This window comes from Rissa tridactyla, chromosome 9 (genome assembly GCF_028500815.1).
Source record: "Rissa tridactyla isolate bRisTri1 chromosome 9, bRisTri1.patW.cur.20221130, whole genome shotgun sequence".
NCBI classification, from domain to species: Eukaryota; Metazoa; Chordata; class Aves; order Charadriiformes; family Laridae; genus Rissa; species Rissa tridactyla.
Genome location: NC_071474.1, coordinates 43,843,243 through 43,865,521, shown reverse-complemented (window position 1 = coordinate 43,865,521; position 22,279 = coordinate 43,843,243). Strand labels below are relative to the sequence as shown.

General features: G+C 41.0%; 1 protein-coding gene across 2 annotated transcripts; it reads left to right on the top strand.

Annotated features, from left to right (window-relative positions):
- The first annotated feature begins 133 nt into the window (after positions 1–133).
- CENPI (centromere protein I) lies at positions 134–21,551 on the top strand. 2 transcript variants are annotated; one of them, XR_008468570.1, is made up of 23 exons: positions 134–196; positions 1,896–2,221; positions 2,497–2,634; positions 3,598–3,716; positions 4,803–4,910; positions 6,123–6,171; positions 6,994–7,040; positions 7,747–7,836; positions 9,310–9,438; positions 9,700–9,864; positions 10,123–10,243; positions 10,448–10,539; positions 10,866–10,983; positions 11,082–11,146; positions 11,623–11,720; positions 12,119–12,254; positions 14,047–14,171; positions 15,235–15,283; positions 15,450–15,683; positions 17,318–17,359; positions 18,193–20,147; positions 20,466–20,539; positions 21,446–21,551. XR_008468570.1 is itself a non-coding variant. In XM_054215356.1 (21 exons), exons 2-21 carry the CDS (start codon positions 2,023–2,025, stop codon positions 18,322–18,324), a joined length of 2,256 nt encoding a protein of 751 aa, XP_054071331.1. In that variant the 5' UTR covers positions 134–196; positions 1,896–2,022; the 3' UTR covers positions 18,325–21,362. The 2 variants fall into 2 exon arrangements, 1 of the variants encoding a protein (XP_054071331.1); XM_054215356.1 differs by lacking the exon at positions 21,446–21,551 and having other exon boundaries at positions 18,193–21,362.
- The last annotated feature ends 728 nt before the right edge of the window (positions 21,552–22,279 follow it).

The window sequence follows — 22,279 nt, the reverse complement described above, 5'->3', positions numbered from 1 at the left end:
GAGGAGTCGGTGAAGGAGCGGTGCCGCCGCGGACAGTGCGCATGCGCGGATGGAGGAGGCGGTGGCGGGGGGGGCACTGCGCGGCCGGAAGTGCGCATGCGCAGGAGGAGGCGGCGGGGCACTGCGCGGCGGGCAGTGCGCATGCGCGGGCGGCGGCGCGGCGGTTTGAACTGCGGGCCGTTGAAGCCGGCGGGAGGTAACTGCGGCGACGGCTGTAGTCGTGGCAGCGGGCCTGGGCGGCGGGGGGACACTGACCGTCTCGGTAGCCGGTGAGGCTGGGCCCGGCGTCGGGGCCGGGCCCGAGTTCGGGCCCGTCGGTGGGGCCTGGCCGGGAAGGCCTCGGCTCCCTCCCTTCCCTCCTTCAAGGCCGCTCCCCTTGTCGGGCGGTCAGAGCTCTGTGGGAGCTGGAGGGAGGAGGGTGTGCGTGCTTGGGCTGGGGGGGAGGGAAGGGGTGTCCGTGCCAAGTATCCGTGTGGAAGCGTCTGGTACTGAAGAGCTGTGCGATGGTGGGCTCGCTGTTAGTAAGAACCGGTGTTTCAGCCTGTCAGTTAGTTCTGCTCTCTTCCTCACCAAACCTTTCTGGTAGAACTCCTGTAAGACAAAAGGAAAAAAAGCCCCAAACTAGGTAGAACAGCTGAGGAATCTGTGAGAAAGCTGTTGTTGTTGTACTCCAGAGTGTGGTAACCGAGGGCTGTCAGCTGGATCTGCTTCCTTAATAGGGTGCTCAGGTGATTCAAGGTGCAACCAGGAAGATTCCAGCGCTTTTGAGGTTTTCTGCAACTCTTACATGTCAGTCCAGCTCATGTCAAGCTAACAACAATATAGTTGCTATCAGGAATTCTCACTGTTTTGAAGCATCTCAGTTATTGTTAGTCACCATCATGCAAAGCGTCTTTATTTTTTACATTCTTGGTGTTGCCCTTTAGTGGTCTTGGGGGTACGTTTCACCTGAAGTCAGTAGATTAAATTTGTAAATATGAATGCCCTGTGTGTTTCTATCAGTGTGTGGTTCAGAGGATGTCTTGACATAATAGCTAGCCAGAGATTTGGTTTTGGTATGCTGCACAGGGAAGTTAGTGACTAACGAACCTACAGGAAAATAGGGATGATTCTAACATCATAAAGAAGTGAGCACTGAAGGGGGAGCATGAATTGAAAATAATCCTGTTTTATTTTGTCAGGAAAGCTGGGAAGCAAAAGGTAGACTCCAGCAATCCAGGGGCATGAACGCATACTCTACCAAATCCAGGAAATTGCATATTTTTTGGGTAAAAAGTTGATCTGTCCAGCATATTGAGGAGAAAATGCCACTTTTCACAGTTGTATTTCACCCAGAGCTAGGCAGTTTTGCAGTGTTGCTAGCTCTTGTCCTTTGCTTGGAAGTTTACCAAAACTTCATATGTTTTTCAATCATAGCTACTAGGTAGAAATGCTGCAGAAGAATCCAGTTTCTGTAAAATTGGAAAATAAGTGTTGTTATGATCCTCTAAGATCTGTGCATTACCTTGTAGGAAATCATGACCAGTTCACTGGTTACGTTGTTGTACGCAATACAAGTAATGAAACTGATAATGCACAAAACAAACTCAGAAAAAAATTGTTGTTTATCTTCTGCTAACTTTCTGGTTATGTTAATTTAGGATCAAAATACTATATAATTGAAAGGAGTTTATGTTAATTTTTACTTGTGTTTTTTTTCCTTCTGTTTTTTAATGAAAGAAAGAATGGCGTTTTGATACACTGTTGAAGATGCACAGGCATCTTCTGGGTACGTTTTTCTGAACTTTTGGAGGGCAGTCGGCTCTAAATGATTTCCCCTGAAGTTACTCTGTTATGTTATGCAGGATGTCTCTAAAATCTGTTTGTCAGGAAAATACATTTTTCTTTCCTTACAGGGAAATAGCTCTCTGATGCTCTTCAACTGTTGGAGTTGATCTATTTTCTTGCCCCTTCATAATAAAGGATTGGAACCCACATGACGTATAAGTAAAATTCTCCGGTCTCAGCTGGGAGTCTGAAAAGATGCAGCGCAGACAGAGTTCTGAGACCCTGAAGAAGCCACCACAAGCTCATCATAAAAATCAAACTGATCTCTCTGCGTGGCGAAAAGGAAGGAGAACTGACCCTGAAAAAAGCGTCCAGAGTCATCAGTCTCCTAACGATCAGGAAAATGATAGCGAGCAAGACTCCCTTGAGGAAGCTTTGAGTTACTTTGGGCAAGGTAAGAGAAGTTTTAAGGTTAGCTACCTAGGATTGGAAATATAATAACTAAATTCTTAATAACAAAAATTTATCTAGTTTTACCTGCTGTTTTCCCTCTTTAATGCCCAAGCTTTGTAATATTTCTTTAATGTCCTAAAAGGTTTTCCCCTTTCTGTTACTACGTAAAGAACCCAACAAAAAGGAATATATGTAGGGACCGTTCGGAGAAATTTAAAATAGTTCATTTTCAGTTCAGAAGTTGTTTAATCCTTGTTTGTCTGTTTTTCCTCCTAGTTCAAGACCGTGTTTCATTGAGAAAGAACAATGTCCTGCAGAAACACCTGACTACTGTGGAAAGCATTGCCGTGCAAAGAGGGTTACCCCCTGAAGGATTTGATGTATTGTTAAAAGTGGCACTCAGTGGCAAACTCGGTAAAATATTTATGTACTGCTAGTGTGTCTTAAGTGAATGTCTCTTTCCCCTCTAATCAAGCCTGCTTGAGACAGTGTGTTTATGGTGACTGTATTGTTAGGTACTTTAGTGTAAAATTAATTTTTCTGGCATGCTGCGGTGTAGTTACTGAGTTCATGCTAAAAATAACCTCCCTTCTTGCTACAGAGGAGTGATACCCAGAAAAATATTATGGCTTCTTACAAATATTTTTTGAAAAGCTTATTTCCTTTGTTTGTAATTGCAGGGGTCTGAAAGACTTGAAGTGTGTCCTTAGCAACCATGTGTCTCTTCTCTGTTGTAACTGTTTGTGTAGGTTTCTTTTGCCCAAGATTAAAATAATTGAACAAACAGACATAGTTGTATTAGTGAAACTTGCTAAAATTAAAATGTCATCCTAATAAAGAATTCGGCAGTGTCAGTGCAGCCCTTGTGCTGCTTTCTTAGAAATGGTGTCCACCATTTATACTTTGAAATAACGAAATATTCAATTAAAAAAACCCCTGAAGTTTCCCATTGCTCCAACCCAAGAGGAGCACACAAGATTCTTTCCCCATTATGGAAGTAGTTCAGTGCTGTTCTTGATTTAAAATTACTGGCTTATCTCACGAACACTAATCTGCTGATGTTTGGCTGACAGTCATATACTTCTTTGCTGAAGCAATTGATTATTTAACTTTACCAGAAATTTGTGTTGCTTTTGATTGTCTTGCCAAGAGTCTGAAGACTATTTCAGTACTAAAAGACTCTTAAGACTGGAAAGAAATATTTCTCATAGTTCTTTGAGGTATAGTTAAGTCCCTCCTGGATTCTTATACACTGTCACTTTAAGCAATGAAGCTCTGAATAATCTTGTCCAGAGGGAATTTTGACCTAAGCTGCAAAACCATATCAAATAACCTAGTATATGAGCAACATCTTATTTTAAAATGTTTGTTTTCCAGCTGATACAGTGAATACTCGTTTATTGAAGAGCCTCGTTCCAGCCTCAGTAATACCAGAAACTTCTGTGGTTTCAGCTGTATCTTGGCTCTGTGTCAGCAAATGTTCAGACAACATCCAGGTAACTTAGGAAATGGTTACAGTATTTATTGCTTCTGCACAGGGAATGATGAGGAGAGTTTATTTTCAGGAAGCAAAAATCCTGAGGTTTTAACGTACCAGGTTCTTGCATAAGATGCTGTCACTTAAAAAGATTGGCAGAGACACCCATTGCTGGAATGGCAGTGGGAACTAAGGAACACTTTTGAAGTGTGAGCGGAAATCTGCACAGTTCCTGCTTGTCTTGTATTTCTGAATTCCTTAGGAATGGCTTCTCCACCAACATTGCTGTGAAATACTTCAGCTATGTGAGCCATTATTCACCATATTCAGCCAGGTATCCCTTAGGTTCTCTGTGCCTTGGTCATGGCAATGTGACTTAAAGTTAGTAAAACAATCTTTTCACCTTCACACGGTCTGCTCAAAGGTTTACATCATAAAATCATTTAGGTGGAAAAGACCCTTAAGATAGAGTCCAGCTGTTAACCTAGCAGTGCCAAGTTCACTGCTGAGCCATGTCCCAAAGCACCCCATCTACGTGTCTTTTAAATACCTCCAGGAATGGCGACTCAACCACTTCCCTGGGCAGTCTGTTCCAATGCTTGACAACCCTTTCTGTGAAGGAATTTTTCCTAATAGCCAATCTAAACCTCCCCTGGCACAATTTGAGGCCATTTCCTCTCATCCTGTCACCTCTTACCTGGGAGAAGAGACCGATACCCACCTCCTTTCAGGCAGTTGTAGAGAGCGATAAGGTCTGCCCTCAGCCTCCTTTTCTCCAGACTAAACAACCTCAGTTCTCTCAGCCGCTCCTCATAAGACTTGTGCTCCGTTGCTTTCTGGACACGCTCCGGCACCTCAATGTTTCTCTTGCGGTGAGGGGCATGTATTCAGAACTGAGCTGCTTTTCCACTCTGATATGGCAGTTGGTGCCGTATGGCAGGCTTTCTTCCACAGATTAATTATCCCTGTACTGTTCATCTGTACCTATCTAGTTGTCTTTGAGAGTGGCACGTATCCCTAATTGTCTCACTTAAATTGGTTAGTAACTGGTCTGTCTTGCTTTTGCCCGTCACTTAATGTAATGTGGCTTTTTTCCTATCTACAGCTGCTTTTTTTAAGATGGCTGATCACAATGTTTGACTTCATTGATCACAAGGAAGAACTTCACGCCCTCTATGGTTTCTTCTTTTCCTTCTTGCAAGATGAGAAGATGGTAAGGAGAGATGAAGAATATATGGAATTTGCAAAATAAACATAAATGTTCAGTAGCAGTATGCATATTAATGCTAGAATTAGTCTGGAGTAGGTGTTGGTCAGAGACCATTTTCTGATAGCTGGAATTTATTTTCTTTTTTTATGTTGCATTCTAAGATTGCTGGGTAATTTAGATTCAGAAACTGTGAAGTATTGTAGGGTTATTTTAGTTTCAATACTGTGGTCTGGTTATTTAACTGTGTTACCAGGTGTTGCTATTCTGCATCACAAGCAGAGTGACAGTGTATTCTAAAGAGTAACTATGACCCTGGGATTGCCTTTGGTATCAGACATCAGCAGGTGAAGTCTCCCACTCCTGGGGAGAAACTGACTTGCATACCTTGGGCAAAAAGAAAAAAACCTTTTAGAGCAATGTTTATTTGAAGGTGAGAAACTCTAAATGCTGTTCTAATTAATCCATTTGAAATGTAGCTAAAATGAGAATAAGCAATCAGGAGATTTCTGCTATATGGCAACTGTAAAATGCAGGTGATGCAATATTGAAGTGTTTGAATTCAGTTCATATTAAGGTCATCTTGGCAGTCATGTTAGACAGATACATTATATTCTTTTGGCTTAGAGTGTTTTGTGGCTGAGACTTTTATAGTTCACAAGGTTCTGAGTTATATTTCTTGCAAAGTTTTAAACAGTTTTAGGTTAACATTAGTTACAATCTTCTCATAAAACTGGATTTAAGTTCTCATTGTTTAAAAGAGCATCTTCAGGCATGATGGGCCAATTGAAAAGTGCATCAGAGTTGGTGTGAAACTAATTGAAGAGCCTTACAGCCTCAGCGGTAGTTAAATTGTTTTGACTCAAAGGTGCCTTTCTTTTTGAAAATGTAATTGTGCTTTCACTGCTGGCTGCTGAAATATCTAGACCGTGTTCCAAAAAACAAGATCCAAGCTCACTAGATAGCTTGATTACTATAGGGACTCCTCATAGTGCACGTAATGTTTCTAAATAAAATTGACTTATGTGACGTGTAAAGAACATGCTGCTTCCTAAGGGAAATAAGATATGTTCTGCCGCAACAGGGATGCAGTGATGACTTGAGGCAGCCAACTGAATGAAACAATATTAGCTTGTGAAGCCTGTATGTTGCTTCCAGTGTATCCTGACTATCAGTCTGCACCAGCAGGATAATTCGTTGCTGCCTTTTTCTTTGCAGTGCCCCTATGTCTGCCACCTGCTCTACCTGCTGACCAGGAAAGAAAGTGGTGAGTCAATCCAATTGTATGAGATGGAATACCATTTTGTTTCTTATTCTCTCTGATGGCACTGCCTTTTCTTCCGATGGAACTAATGCAATGACTAGCCAATATATTGCTTTTAAGGCAAAGAAGCATGAGTGGTAGTTCAGCCTGATTTGTGTAACGCTTTCTGAATCAGGAACTATGTGAGCTGATGCAGGCAGGACGCAGGAATAACCACAAACCACAGATGGAAAGCAAAGAACAAATTTAATCTCGATACCTCACAGGCCAGGGAATCTCTGAAGCAACACCTGGGCAGAGGCATGCAAGCAGGGACCGTGGGTGCCGCAGCGTGAGAGAGAGTTCTTGTTAGTAAGAGTCCTTGGCAGTGAGAGAGTCCTTGTTAGCAAGAGCGGGCGCGGACTCCCTCTTCTCTCTGGTATTTAAAGGGTTCAAACAGGCATAATTTTCCCACTGTGTTTTGATGTCCTTCAACAACAGGCCAGGATTCTCAAGCGGCTAGATAAAGTGTCCCTGAGTCCATCATAGACTTATGTTATCTAAGTGCAAGTGTTTTTCTTGCAAGCACCCGAAACTGAATAACAATTAGTGTGATATATGTGTTTTCCAGTACCCTAGGTGCAAATCACTTGAGTGCATTTACAATCCTTCTCGCTGATCTTCCGTTGCTTTCCCACAGAAACCGATCTCTTAGCCTAGAAATAAGACTGATTGATTCTGCTTCCTTTGCCATAACTTTCTATAATAAAAGCAGCATTGCATTTTTTGCTTAAATGTCTGATACAGTGGTTTTTAAATCCACTATGTTCCTAATTGTTTTTCCAGTCAAGCCTTTTCGGATTAGGAGACTGCTTGACCTCCAAGTAAAAATGGTGAGTTTACTTCAAATCTTGTAGAGTTTGAACTGTGGTTAATAATGCAGTTTGTAAGACTAATGTCCTTACAGGGTGGAAAAGAGTGGCTAGTGTCTCAGGACAGGGTTAATCTTGGAATTGTAGGTTGTAGTCTTTGTAGCATCAGGGATTATCTATCTTGCATGTGCATCCCTAATTTCCACTGGTGTTCTGTGAGCATGTGCAATGATGTGCACAAAGCTATACATTTTATGGCTAAAAGTGGTAAAATCTCTGAAGCAAGGGGCAGATTAATTTATCTACTACTGTCTTTAATTTTCTGTTCATCTTTCTTTTTCAAGTGGTGTCAGAAATGACTGAGAAATATAAGATTGTAGAGGATCTTGCTCCCTTCTTTGTAGGAAAAAAAAATGTAGCTATAATATGTTTTTGGAGCACTTAGCAGAAGACTGTATTTTTCATAGTTTTGATTGTTAAATTCTTTTTTATTCGGGTTATGACTACAGAAAATTCCTTTTTCAATACCCTCCTATGGTATTTCGTTGACACAGTTTCTGTTCTTCCTTTAATTTTCAGCTTTTTATCCATGATTACTTACTGACATGAAGCTTTAGAAAGCTTTTAGTAATCACTGGGGGTTTTTTTTGCTTCTAGAATACAGTATTCTGTTTCGATATTAAAAACATACCCTGCATATTTTTCCTTTTGTTCTGCTATTTGACAGGGAATGCAGCCTCATCTGCAGGCTCTACTATCACTTTACAAACTCTTCTGTCCTGAGTTGGTGACCATAACCCTTCCAGGGAAAATGAAGGTAAGGAATTACGTTTAATCTCTTTGGAACCAGTACTCATGACAGTATTTGTACTGAGCTTTCTGTTTAACTATAGCGTGATTTAGCGGTGAAGATTAATTCTATTTTCTCTTTTCACTGAGCAAAATCAGGTTTAGATGAGGATTCTTTACCTTGCGTTTTGTTTCCTCTTCAGCACAATGAGATGATTTGGGCTGTAATGGCATCTACCTTTACCCTTTTGAGGATTACTTTAATCCTCTTTTTGGTGTTCTTGCTGGATTTGACTTGTTTCACAGGATGTTAAGTTCTTCAGGAAACAAACTGTCTTATTTGTACATGGCATTGTCCAAATTGCTGACTTTCTCAAGTACAAATAACAATGGAAGTCAGTGAGTAACTTCCCACTGGGAAAGCCTATGTCATAGGAAAGAGGGGAAAAAAAGAGGGGAAAAGTGCGGTAAGCTGATTTGCCAGAGCCTCAAGGTAACAGCAAAAAATGACTCCTCTTTTAGGGAAGCCTATGTGTATGCGTAGCCCTTTGACCAAATAGGATATATGTAGCCAAAACTGAATAGATAATGAAGTAGCAGCAGGTGAGATGTAAATTCTACAACAAATTTTCTTTTGGTACTTCAACGGGATAGACTTAGGGTTTGGGTTTTTTTTAAAGGAGATGTTTAATCTATATGTAGGCAAGTTGTGTTTCTATAAAATAAAAATTATTTCGATCTGCTTGTGTACTTACATTGCTCTGTAAACTTATACCTTGCATGGTGCTGCACAGTCATCTTTGGAGAGTTTACGTTTTTTGGTATGCACAGAAGTGAAGCAAGTAGCTAGCAACTAAAACCCAATACACCTTCAACTGTTTTTATGAACGCATTGTGTTAAATTGTACAATAAAAGCTTTATTACCTAGGCCCAGATCAATCGGAATACTTTTGTGATGGTTTAGCACTTGATTAGGATTTAAAGACTGATTGCAATTGAAGTGACAAAAAATAAGTTTTGTGCAGAAAAGGTGTTGGGTTCATTTCTCCAGTTTTCTTTTTAGCCGTAGTATCTACATTAATTCGCAAATTTGATTACTTGTTGAATTGTTCTGTTTGTTGGATATCACTGATGCTGAATTCGGGAGGCTTTCCTCCTAGTACTCAGCAGAAGCATACCTTGGTCATGTTTTATGTTAATGTATACTTACTCTCTGAATTGATGGTTGATCTGAATGAGGATTATAAATCAGAAGTGTTGGAGATCCCTTCTGGAAAAGGGGACATCATTTCAGAAGCAGAACTATTGAACTATAGGCAAAAGGTAATGAAACCGAGGAACGATGAGAGTTTTGTGCTGTGAACACCTAACCTCTTGGTCTGTCAAGCAGATTGGGTCTATATACACTGCTGTGGTGACATTTATCAGAACAGAAACTGATCTTTCTGTCGCTTTGTCTTAGTTTGGCTTCTTGCAAAGACATCCAATTTCTATTTTCAGACTTACTTCAAGAATTCAGAGGGCCCATGGAAAGCAGCAGTCAACACAGTAAGGCGAAGAAACCAGGCAAACTCTCCAGTGTTCCAGACGCTGTTTTTAGGCACAGCTCAACCTCAGTCACGAAAAAGGGTAGGTTATGGGCCTAAGGCAGGCCCTAGAGGGTGCCAAGCAGCTGTTTTCAGTATGAATATTGGCAAATAATGGGAGTCAGGCTTTATTTCAGCACTGTGAAAGGTGGAGTAGCTATGTAGAAATGCAGCATCCCCATTATAATGAAGGCCCGGATACGGTTTTTGCAAAACAGAGTCTTTATGGGAACACTGGCCATAAGTGCACTTTATTGCATTGGAAACCAAGCCATTGCTATTCATTTATGTTTATTTTCTACAGAAATGGAATACCCAGTTGATGATACCCGCAAGCAGTACAAACAGAAATAATTTAGAAGAGGACAGAGAAAAGAACTGTGTTAAGTTGTACAGTAGGGATGAGTCTTTTCCAGTGGAGCAACTGCAGACCTTTTCTCAGCTGCTACAAAATATCCACCGTCTGGAGGTGAGTTTTTGGGAAGGTCACAGTAAGTTCACCGAATGTTCTGAGATCAAAGGATATTCCTCTATGCTCTGTTTATACGTGGATAGTGTGTGAGCTACCTGGTTCTGACAGAGCGCCTAGTCCTACCTGAAGGTGGCGAATGAGTCCTGGAGATGGCATTGTTGCTGGTAAAAGGATTAGACAATTGTGACAGAATGAGATTCTCTGGCAATTTGCTGATGTAAATACTGAATAACTTTTTCTTGATTTCTCTTGCAGTTTCCTTCCCAGATGGGTTCAGTGCTAACAAACCCTTTATTGCTTCACTATATGAATTGCATCAAAGATGAATCTGTTTACCTGAGGCTCTACTATTGGATGGGCCAGACTCTTCAGGAAGGTAGGAACTCAGTATATCCTTGTGTGCTAGGGAGGTAAATGATGTCTGAGGCTTTTCACCTTTCAATAATGGTACTTTGCTCTTTGGATTTATAGTGATTAATCACATGGCGTTGAAACAACTACTGGAGAAGTGAACTTTGTTTCTGATTTGTGCTTATTCTTGCTGTGCTCATATTCAAATACAGTATTCTCTCCTGTTTAGAATGCACCTGGTGTGTGGCTGATAATAGCCAATATGAAGAAGAATTCAAGGACTTCCTGGAAACTGTCTACAAGACAGAGTGTTTCTTGCAGGTAAGTGCCTGGTTTGTGGAAGCCAAGGGTTTCACAAAGTCTTCCCTTAAAGTACTTTTGGGACTTACCTGCTTCCTGTAGTATCTCTGAGAAGTGATGGTGTCTCAAGTAATAAAAATACGTGTTCCTGTAGTGAGTCAGTATTCTGGAGATGGCCTTGCTTTCTGCAGGGAAGATAATTTGAAAATGATCTTGAGAATAATTTGAATGTCCTGGTGAATTGTATGGCAAGAAGGAGGTGTAGGCCTCTTTCTTTCTCCAAGGTGAAGTGAGCGTGGTGCAGGCATATGAGATGAGTTTTTGAATGTTCATCTTCTGCTTCGTAGGAGGGATTCTCTTCCTGTGAAGAGTTCCTGTATAAGAGCCTTCCTCTCTGGGATGGTGTCTGCTGCCGATCACAAGTCCTCAGACTTGTGAGTTGGATCCCCCTCGGCACCTTCTCCGGTACGTGTTGCAGATCCTTTGGGTGAGGCTGGACAGTGTCTCATCTTGGGGGATAGAAAGTGTGCACAGATACCATGCTGCTTTCTCATCTGTTTTAGAAATGAAGTCGCATCTCTATGATCCCCTGGTACAGCTCTTCTTCACATCGTCCCTTTACTTTAAGGTAATTTAAGTGAGTACAGTGGCTGTTTACTTCCAGTTGATATTGCTGTCTGCCCTTGTGTCAGGTGTAGCAGCCTGAGGGATTGTATAGGACACTTCTTTTGGGGAAGTCTGTGCCCAAGTGAGAGTAAAGTATGTAACTTCTTTGGGAATTTGAGTGCCTTTAAGATAGTTTCTTTTTTTTGACTGGAATTAAACTGGGGCACTGGAAATAGAACGAACTGATAGCACACAAGATAATAGTTTGTTTGTTTTATTGCAACTTTAACTCAGCTTTTCCTTGAGAATGCGAGTTTCAAATACTATCGAACACGTACATTCAGTTCAATGGGACGTGCAGTTATCTCACTGCTCTTTATGGTCCTGAGAAGCTCTTGATATCTTGCCTTGTATATGTAAATTCTCATGACATTTTTTATTTAGTATTATTTACTTATGTAAATTGTCATCAATCTGTGTTCTCTTTGCCTGTTGCAGTGCAGTGTTATTGAGAGCTTGAAAGAGCTGTTGCAGAACTGGTTAAATTGGCACGTGATTCACTTGGATTCTGAGTCTGACTCTCAAGTCCATTCTTTGTAAGTTTGTCTGAAATAAATGCAATACAGTGTTCTGTCTGTTGTTCGCTAGTGCATTTAGATACGTATTCTAGCCCTATTACCTAGCATAAAGACCAACTAGAAGGTTAATAATGATGTAACGTTTCTCCTATATTGTAAGCTATCTTGTCAGTCCTGTTCTTTAAAAATATTTCTATTGACACTGAAAATTGAAATGTCCGGAAGTCGAAAAACTGACAGTTGGGTCATGTTTGTAATAATCTTGGTAGCAGTATGTTACTGGGTATACTGAAGAACAAATGCATGGTGCTGAATGCTTGGTGGGCCAGAAGGATACACTTCAGTTGCTTTTTTACCACTTTTTACCATTTGCAAAGAGGTGTACGTACTATTGTTGCGTTATGTCATTGCTGCAGGAATACCACCCTTTCAGGATTAGTGAACACGGTGGCTGAACTGATCCACTTTGTTGGAAGGATCTCTACTGTTGCATTGCGTTTGGAAAACAATCATCTTTTTTTGCTGTACTTCATCCTGGATTTCTATGAGACCGTATGTATCTCATTCATTTTGGCTTTCAAAATCCCAGTACTCTAAAGCTGTTTGCATTTTTTAAGCTGGAGTATGGAAACACCTTCCTCATTATAGTTTACAGAACTCTGTGGTTAAATGCAAGAATGTTCCAAATACTTGGTAGACCTACAGGTGATAGCTGCTGCTGTTACATCCATAGGCAGAACTAAATATGCCGCTAGAAAGTGGTTGCTCTTAAGTTAGAGGTGAACTGTGGCAGGGGAAGTAGCAATATGGCATAAGATGCTTTTTTAATGCTAATTTATAGAAAAGAACAATATTCAGTTCAATTTCAAACAACATATCCTGATGTTTTCCTTAAAAAAAAATTGAGTTTTTTCCCCAGTTTGTCCTGTAGACAAACTAAGCAGCATCAAATAGGCTTAAGCCTATTCTCTGACTTCCTCACATCTTCTCTGTAGATGTGCTCACTGCTGTGTGAACTCCAGCTGTGCTGTTCCTTCTACAACTTGGATAAAATTGTGAAGAGTTGAAAAAACAATGATAGTTCTGGGAACTAATTGTAACTAAAATGTCCGTTAAAAATGTACAAAGCTAATGGGCAACAAGCTTTGCATAAAGCAGTGTGTTTAAAATAAGTAAATGCTCATTTTACGGGAATATACAAAGAGTCTTGCACCCTTGGATATCTGATTATTGGTGCTCTAGCAGACAACTAGGATTTGAATTTTTTTCTTGATGTTTTGCTTATGTATTCAGAACTCCAGAGACTTCTAAAATCATGCAGCGGAGATATTAAGAGTTTAGATTTCTGAAAATACCAGTAATTCAGTTGCATACAAATACCTGCCTATACCTTACGTGGTATAGCTGTACTAATAGCAAAAGGGAAGGTGAAGGTCTGGCAAACAATCTTTAGTGAAAAGTCTGTTATGAAATGAGAGGAAAGAGTCCTAAAACAATTGTTGTGCCTAATTTAACAAAATGTAAAAAGTATCCATATTCGGATAGTTCTTAGTTCTTTAGCTTAGTTCTTTATGGTTTGAGCTGCAGTAACTGGATATACACATTCTTAGACCACTACTCTTCTGAGAATGATGTATACATTTGGGAATAGTTACTGTGGCTAAGCTATAGAGGACAGTAACATGTTAAGTTACAGCAATATAGCTTTCAATTATTTATCCATACATTAAGACTGTCGTTATAGCTGAAGATCTCATTAAATCTGCAGAAATTTTAAAATGTCTTTGTTTTTTACTTGAAACTCAACCTTAAATTCTAAACACGAGTCTGATAATAAACCCATGTTTTATGACCATGTCATCTTTTCTTAGAGCAATGCCTTATTGTGTGTTCATGCAATTCCAGCAAGGTTAAATAGAAAGATTTAATTTTCCAATTGGAAGAGATGTATGGTCTGTTTGGCTTGCTGGTATCAGCAAACCAGGCTGGGAGCGAGGTCAGGTCTAGTGCAATCCCAGCTACATATGTCAGAATTATCTAAAAGATCAAAAAAAAAAAATGGCTGCTGCTTTTTTACAGGAATCTGGGTAGATTTGACCCAGCAAGTAAACATGTCGAAATATATGGTATACCTAAACAGTTGAAGCAGAGACTGAGATATGGACTGAGGAATACGTCTCATACTGAGAAGGAAACAAATGGAATTACTTCACCCTGGCCTTCCCTCCTAGGTGAAGTTGATGGAGCTGACTGAAATGCAGTGTCACACTCTCTTTTGCTCTTAGATGCTTTGGGGTGTATTAATGGCAGTAATAATCTGTCTGGACTTGCTTCATTCCTGCAGGTGTGTGACATATATCTGAGGTACAATCTGCCTTTGTTGATAATGCCTCCTGCTGGAGTTTTCTACCCAGCGCTTCTCAGCATGGATTCTGTCAACTTGAATCAGCTCTGCTACATCATGTACAGGTACTACAAGTGTAGGGACTCCTTGTCTTCTCTTTCAATCTTTTGGAAATGAAATTACTTTGGTGTAGCATCTGAAATCTACTTTTTCTTACCATGCAAGGCAAAGGTGAATGTTCCAGTTGCGCACAGCTTTCACGATACAAGATTTTGTAGCTGTCATTTCTGTTCTCTTTTTTCAGTCTGTTATCCAAAGTAGCAAGGTTCTGACCTCTTCACTAGTATTACTTCCACATCTTTGATATGTGAAGGAAGGAGTTCCTATATTGTTTTGGGAGAACTTAAGTCAGACAGTTGGAATCACTAGTAGTTTACAACTTCTCACTCCTGTGCTTTGACTGCTAGACTTGAACTTTTCCTTAGAAATTCTGGAACATGCTCTGTAGGAAGCACCTCTGCCACCTCCAGTCTCTGTGGGAATTTGGGACTGCCTCATGCTGCCTTCGGGTCCAAAGACAGCACTGTTTAGCTCTCTGCAGGATCCACCAACAGGGCTGCTGTTCTTGGCCTTGTTAGTTCCAGTGGTTGCATCTGAGAAGAAAGAGTAGCCAATTGCTGACAGCTGGCGCAAGGCTCTCCATGTGGCTCTTTCTCTAAGGAGTCTGCAGGGTAATTAACATGACAGGATGGTTTCTGGGAAATAAGAGGAGCTAGTGCTTATTATATAGAACAACTGTCAAGTTGCATTACTTCCAGTGGCTTCCGTTTCTCTGCTTAGTGAATGAAAGTCTCCCTTAAAAATACACTGCGTTTTTCTGCCAATTTTAAGGCAGTATTGCCTTTATGAAGGTGACTGTCCCAGGCAATCCAGTCATGTCTTAATCGTTTGAGATATGAGTGTTATTGGGTGTCTCCCTACTCCGTCTGGAAAAGGTGGGTCTAGGCCAAGTGATAAAGTCCCTTTGAATTCTTTTTTCATGTCCTTTTTTTTTTTTTAACCAGTAAAGTTTGATCTCTCTCATGGAGGAAACAAGCTTTTTTTAATACGTTCCTCCAGCCTTTTTCAATACTGGTAGGTAGTAAAAATTAACAGGCACCTAACTTTCTCTTTTGTTTGTTTTTTCAGGTATCGAACCAACTTGGTGGCTGCAAAAGAAAATGATCTGAGTAAAAAGGTATTGTGGCCAAATCTGCTATGTGCTAGAATAGACCTTAACAAGGAGTTGGGTTGAATGGAGGGGAGGTGTTCTGGTGGAATTCTTTTAAGGATTGGAGGGAGCACACAACTGCTTTGAGGATACTATTTCAATAAATATCAATATTTGTTTGCTTGTCTCTCAGAAAATGCTGCAATTCAAGTTCAGTAGCCAGACATACCAAGAGTACAACCAGTACCTAATAGCTATGGTGGGTTGTCTGTGGACATCCAGTGCATTCCAGAAGGATACTCATCCTCAGGGTCTTCGTATGGATGATGAACTGCTGAAGAAAACCGCAGTGAAGGAAGTCAAAACCAGCTTTAACATTGTCAACCACCCAGCCATGATGGGCTATGCTGTCCGCTTCCTGCAGCAGGTAATGGTATAGACCAACATTTGGGCCTTTGGCACAGCACCAGGTGTTTTGTCTTGACAGTTTCTCTAAAGAAGTGTATCTCAGTCGACTGGCTGACTTGTAGAGTAAACTGGTATGATGTTCTGTGTTTGTGTCAGATCAGCGGCACAATTTGAATAGTCTTGGCATGGTATGCAAGCATGAATGTAACAGTTTTAGATGTGAATTTGTGCTTATGATCATTTTGAGGATAAAACTGAAATAGCTAAATAATGAAATAAATGACTAATTAAGTAAAAGCTACCCAATAGTGCATCCTGCCGCACAAAATATGGAGCATGACCCAAACATTTAAACTTCAGGAGGTCAAGAAATACATAGTTGTATACAGGTGCGCACGGTAGAACTTTTAGCAGTGCTTTCTGGCTCTTGCAGTAGCTTTTTGAGAATAGCTTATTAAAAAAGAAATACAAATAGCTACCTCAGGTACAGAAGTAAAATAATATGATCCTGTCTTGTATTGTCTGATACGAGTTCTGTTACTAGTCGTCTTGAACTTGGTGTGCCATCATGTGTTCAGTGCAGCTACTGAATGGTAGAGGGAGCAGCTTGCTGGAGTTGTTGTTGTTCTGAGATGTGCGTGCTGCTCCGAAAAATCAGGTTTTGTAGGCTACCCAAGGGCTGCACAAAGATGCCATTTTGTTGTGAGGAACACTGGCAAACTGAAGGTGTGTGCAGGTGTGGCTCCTGGAATGAAGCAAGGGAAACCTGAGGTTAAAGTTGAAACAAAGAATACTGGTTAGGAACACTTCACAAATTTGCCTTTCTTTATATACTCAGTGTCCTGGATCTAGGTAGTTTGTTTCTTGCTGCTGATTAAAGCCAAGTTTTTTCTTTGCCAGAGGAAGCTATTTTATTTTTCTTATGTACAACTTCTTTTTCCTGGTCTTTCTCCTGTTGTATCAGGATTAGTTTTTCATATCTTTTGTCTGGATCCTTTCCATGCTGAGGCTTCCTTATTCTTCTTTGTAGCTTTTGTAAGTAAAAAAAACCCAACAACAAAACAAAAGCCCAACCAAAACCCAACAAAACAACAACAAAAAAAACCCAGCCCAAAAACCTGGTGGAGAATTTTTGCCTCCTTCCTCTACTGCAGAACCAAGATAGAGATTTTGCTTAGCAGCTATCACAGATGTGTCTTAAGACAGGAAAAAAATTTTAGCTGCAGTGTCATCTTTTCTTAAACGCTTCAGTGCTGAGCACCAGAGGGCACTGCTCTGCAGCACGCTCAGAGAACATAAGCAATAATCTGAATGTCAGTTGGTTCTCTCCTCTTGTTCTTTCTCATTGTTGGGAATTACCTGTCTAATGGGTAGCTCTTACACTGTAGAGAGACAATGGTTAAAGATACCTATAAATATTCTCTGCTGTTATCCAGTAATGCTGCAGCACAGGGCAAGAGGGTTTGCATGTTACCTTGCTGCTTGTGGACACACTATGATGCTGGAATCCCATTCTGAAGCATGACTAAAAAAATCTCTGAATTTCTTTGCACACCTGAAATTCCTAATTTAGGAGGGGACTAAGCACAGGGCTAGCAGCTCTGGACATACCTTTTGTCTGACTTGATACTGTTTTTATTCCCTGTCCTTAAGGCTTGGCCAGATGATACCACCTTCAACTTCAGTTTAATTAAGGTAAGATTTTTTGTTTTGTGAAAAGTGAAGTGAAAACAGGCAATTTTCAGCAGCTATGCAGAAGGGGAGGAGACGATAATATTAATAAATTCCACTAATGCTCTATAAAAATTTTTGAAGGGGAAAATTCCAGCTGTAGACTTTGGTTCAATCTCTCAACAGGGCCAAACAAGAGGGCATCAGCATCTGAGAAATTATGTATCTAGCCATCTGTGGGTAGTGGTCTGAGATTTTTATGTTTCCTCCATGAGTCATTGCAGTATTAGGACAAGGCTGTTTATTGTTCTCTGCAGGCTTCAGAAAAAAGTTGTATTTTTGGTGTACCTGAAGCAAAATTTCTGTTATCAATGAACTTAATATTAAATTTCTGTGATGGACGTGTAGCTTTTGTTATATCTTTGAACAGGGATCCTCCACTGAGCAAGTACAGTGGCAGTTTTGTTTCCTTTCCTGTGTCACAGTGTACTTCAAACCTGATCTGTAGGAATCGCCATTGGCGATGGAAGGAAGGCTTTAATATCCGTGTTTATTTGGTTCCTGACGTCTTCACTGTTGATCCAATAGACGTTTTGGAACTGGGACTTATAAACATCTTCAGTATTAAAAAATAAAATTATGATTTGTCATGTTCAAGCTAAGAATGTGTAATACATAAGTGGAAAGCGTGGGCATTTGGGAACAGGACCTGACCTGTATACCTGTGGGTTTTTACAGACTAGGATGGATGTTGTCAGATTGTGGAAGATGATGATATTTGCAAACGTTTTCAGATTGGCCTAAGAAAGAGACAAAGTTATGTCTTGCACATCTGATTATTCTTTCTGTTTTTATAGGGAAGGAGGTGGGACTGGTATCTGGAATATCTCTATTCGCAAGGTTTAGAGGGCCTGAAGGTCTTTATTGAAAGCAGCATCAATCGCGTTTCCCAGGCCTCTCACAGTAAAGCAGAGAACGTGCAAGTGTGACCCTGGAGCCTTTTTATCATCTGGAACAGGAAAGCAGAATATAATGGACTGTGTCACTAATTCTTCCTTCACCAGAGGAGAGAAACAGAGTGATTACCCTTGTCTGCGTTTTTGTGCTGACATCTGTTTTAGGAAAGTGAAGACATGGAGGGAATGCTTAGGCTGCCTTGGTTCGCTAACACTGAACTCCTCTGGTCTGGAGCTGCTGAGCTCCTTGTGTTGTGTATCATCCTCACTTTTTTCTCTGTTGGACTATCTGCTTTGATTGAGAAACAAACGTTTTCCATCTCAAAACTGCAATGAGCAGTGCTGCTTCATTTATAAGCAATGTTGATCCCTGACCTGCTTTGCCTTCCTTGCCAGTAAGTAATGAGAAACAATTTAATCAGCCTTTCAGGGATACCATACATGTATACTGGATTGGAGCACTACGAGTTTCCCAGTTCCCTCTTGTGCTGTGTAGATATTGGCTTTTAACATCCTGACCAAACTGACCTTCTGAACTTCGTTATGAAGCTTCCAAAAGAGACTTCTTGCTACCATTGCTTATAACCTTCTTCTAATGGAGCTGGAAAATTTGGTGCTCAGTCGATGGTTTATTGATGACTTGAGCATTTGAACAATGTTGCCACCAGCTCACCATTTTCTATTGACAAGTGCAAATGTAGCTTTCCTTTTTCTGTTTTATAGCTCTGTATGTGTTGTATATTGTACATATATATATATAATTTATATTCTGTAAAATGTTTCCAACATGCCATTTTGAAGGAACTCTGATACAAAATGTGTCTTTTTCCTGTTGCTTAATTTTAACACTGAGTAGAAGTTGGGAGAAACTGGACTCAGATCTCCGAAATTTGAGTGAACTTTATTTCACTGCTGTAAACCGAGGTTGTAACCACTTGTAAGATGGGTCAGAGTATACTGAATTTTGTATTGTGAATCTGTACTTTGATCCAGTAGAGGGATCAGTCCTGAGAGTGACTCCACAGCCACTAAGGATGTGTTCACGTTCCCTGGGTGCTGTTCGGAGTGCATGTGGAAGGAGCAGAGCTCCGTAGCATTCCTGTCAGACTGGAAGGTGCTGCCAGAGGCTTTGTTGCAGTTGTGAAAGGTGCCTAGGTTCCTAAGCATGTGTGTGATGTATGTAAATGTATTTAAAGAGGCTTAGAGTGGAGTCCTTTAGGGTATTCTGAATACTGTATAATTATTCGTCCCTGAGACTAGTGTTCCCTTGAGGTTGGTGTTTGGTTGAGAACACACAGAATCATGTCATGGAAGACTGTTGTTGCAGCATCACAGGTCTTTTATTATACCCTGTGTTACAAAAGTCTTTAAACAAATTAAGTACAATTTTGTCATTGAAGTGCACAAGCTGGACACTTAGAGACGCAGAAATAAAGTAACCGGACAGAGAGCTTTCCTTTATTGTCAGCTTTGTGGGTCAAGATGTCCGTTTAAAATCCTTCCCATGCATGTGCCTAATGACACATGTTTTGCTGAGCACCTGAGATGACTTTTAACCTCTTTGTATGCGTTGGTAGTTCTTGTCTTTCACATCTGGACCCTTTTTTATTTTTTTTCTCTAAATATATGACTTTACCAACATTCTACTTGAACAGAAGAATGGCCCTTTTAGGGAGGAATGTGCTGCTGTATCTCTTCCTTTCCCCTCCCTGCCCTGCTCGTTCTTTACGGTCTAATCACCGTGGTAAATTTTGTAGACCATTTTCTATTACAAACATGTGCTCAAAGACTCGGCTGACCACAGCATCTGCCCAGAAGACTAAAACGGGAGATGGTCAAGACCCGTCCATTTCCCGGTAAGTGGCAAACCGGTGATTTACCTCTAGTGGCCATTTCTACCCATTGTAAGGTGCTGTCTGTATGTACGCGCTATGAAACTGTAGCAGAAACAAATGTTTTCTGGTACTATTTGATAGGAACAAGGCAGGATGAAAAGTTCATGGGAGGCTCATGTTCATGTTGTCAAACAGCGCCCCAGAATATTTAAGTTTAGGTCAGAGCTGCAGCTTCCCTCTGAGGGGATTATATTCAACATGGTTCCCTAGAAAGGATGCGCTTGGTCTCGTGTCATTTGGGTCTGCTCTCGAGTGTGGTTTTTTTTCTTTTCTTTCTAGAGGATGCTCTTTCGAGGCCCAAACTTCTAATATCGGCTGATCTCGGGGAATGCTGGTTTGTGTCCTGTCTCCCTGTGAGTAAAAGTTGCTGACTCGCTCCAGTCCCTGTCTGCCCTCCCTTCTCAGGAGGCTTCTACATGCCTCCATTTAAGGGTTTTGTAGTATTTTGTAGCATTTCTGTAGTATTACAAGCAGGTCAGGGCAGTGGTCATTTCCGCTTAACCACATCCTGCTGCTTTTCTAGTGGCCCGTTCAGCTGCTTCCAGAAAGTTGGGCCTTTCCCCTCAGAGAAATCTCGGAGTGGGTATCAGACAGCCAGGATTTCAAAGCAGAGGGCCAGAGTCCAGTCTGGGGCGAGCAGGCACAGCTCCACCGAGCTGCACCAGCTCAACATCTGGTCCACAGGACCAAAGCCGTTAACCCCTTCCTGGTCAGACATGTCAGACTGAGCACAATGCATCTGAAAACGCCAATGCCTGGGGCTAGAGTTAAGCCCAATTCTTTTTCTGAAGCCATGTTTGCTTTGTGTTTCTGTTAATCGTGATTTTATTCGGTGGGGAGAGACTCCTTTGTGCATTTTTACGCATCAGGCTGGGTTGCCCTTCCAGAGAGAGCTTGCTCTGAAAGAGTTAATAATTTCAACCTGTTTTCAGCTGGAATGAAGAAACTGGTTCCTCTGTGTCCCTGCTTTCTATTCTCTTGTTGGCCTACTTCCCTCTGCTTGCATTTTGCATTCCTAATGCCATGAATAAATCAGGACCCAAGGATTTAGAAGGTGGCACAGCTGTAGCCACTCAGAAAATTGAACCTCTGAGGCTTGTACTGCAGCTCTAATAACTGCCAATATTATCCTGAACTCTTCGAATAGCATTTAACTGGGACCAAAATAAAATTCACTTTGCCTTTTATATATAATGCTTCAGGTTTTTTTTTTGTGCCTCTACCCAGTGTCTCCTCACTTGTCTCCCTTTGTCTTTTAGTTAAAGCTCAGTTATAAGCCCTTTAGGGCAGGGCAATCGCCTCCCGGCTGCTGTGACAGAATGGTTTATCGCAAATCTTTGCACAGAGGAGGAAAGAAGGAGGGATCTGACCTGGCGAAGCGTTCATCTTCCCTACGGAATCGCAGTGAAGCTCCTGTCTGGCTGTGGTCCTAGATCCTCCGATAACTTGTCATTAATAACACACACTGGACTGCTTTTATTCTTTTATTTGTAGCGCTGCGGCTCCTGAGAGAGCGTGTGAGGGAGCTCTTTATGTGTGCCTTGGTCGGAGGATACATCCAGTCCGGGTGAAGAACAACAGGTACCAGTAACCAGCTTGCTCTGGAGGACGAGTATCTTGAAAGAACAGAGTCTCCAAGTATTTTCTCCCAGGAAAGGTGATTTATGTTGTACCGGAGGCTTTGCCTCATGATGGCTCTGCTTTTTAGAATAAAAGTGATGATTTCGGTCTGATGATGGTTTGGTTGCACCATACTTTGCTTTTGACTAAGAAGGTCTTTTATGACCTTCTTAGCGCGTGGTGAGGTGGTTTTGGGCACAGGATTCCTGAAATCTGTATCTAGCGGTTAGACCTGCCCAATTAACTCCCAGGTAATTATAGTTGGCAAGGGAGGTGCTGAAATACACAAATAATGTTCGGTAAAGTGTATATCTTGTGATGCTGCATCATTTCTCTGCTTCTCAGCTTCCTGTCTTGTAGGAGTAAAAAGTCTGCACAGCAGAGGGTAAGATTTTCTTTTTTTTTTTTTTTTTAAAAAATGCCTTAATTATTTTGGCATCTGATTTCCATTTTCAGGCTCGCTAGTGTCTTGC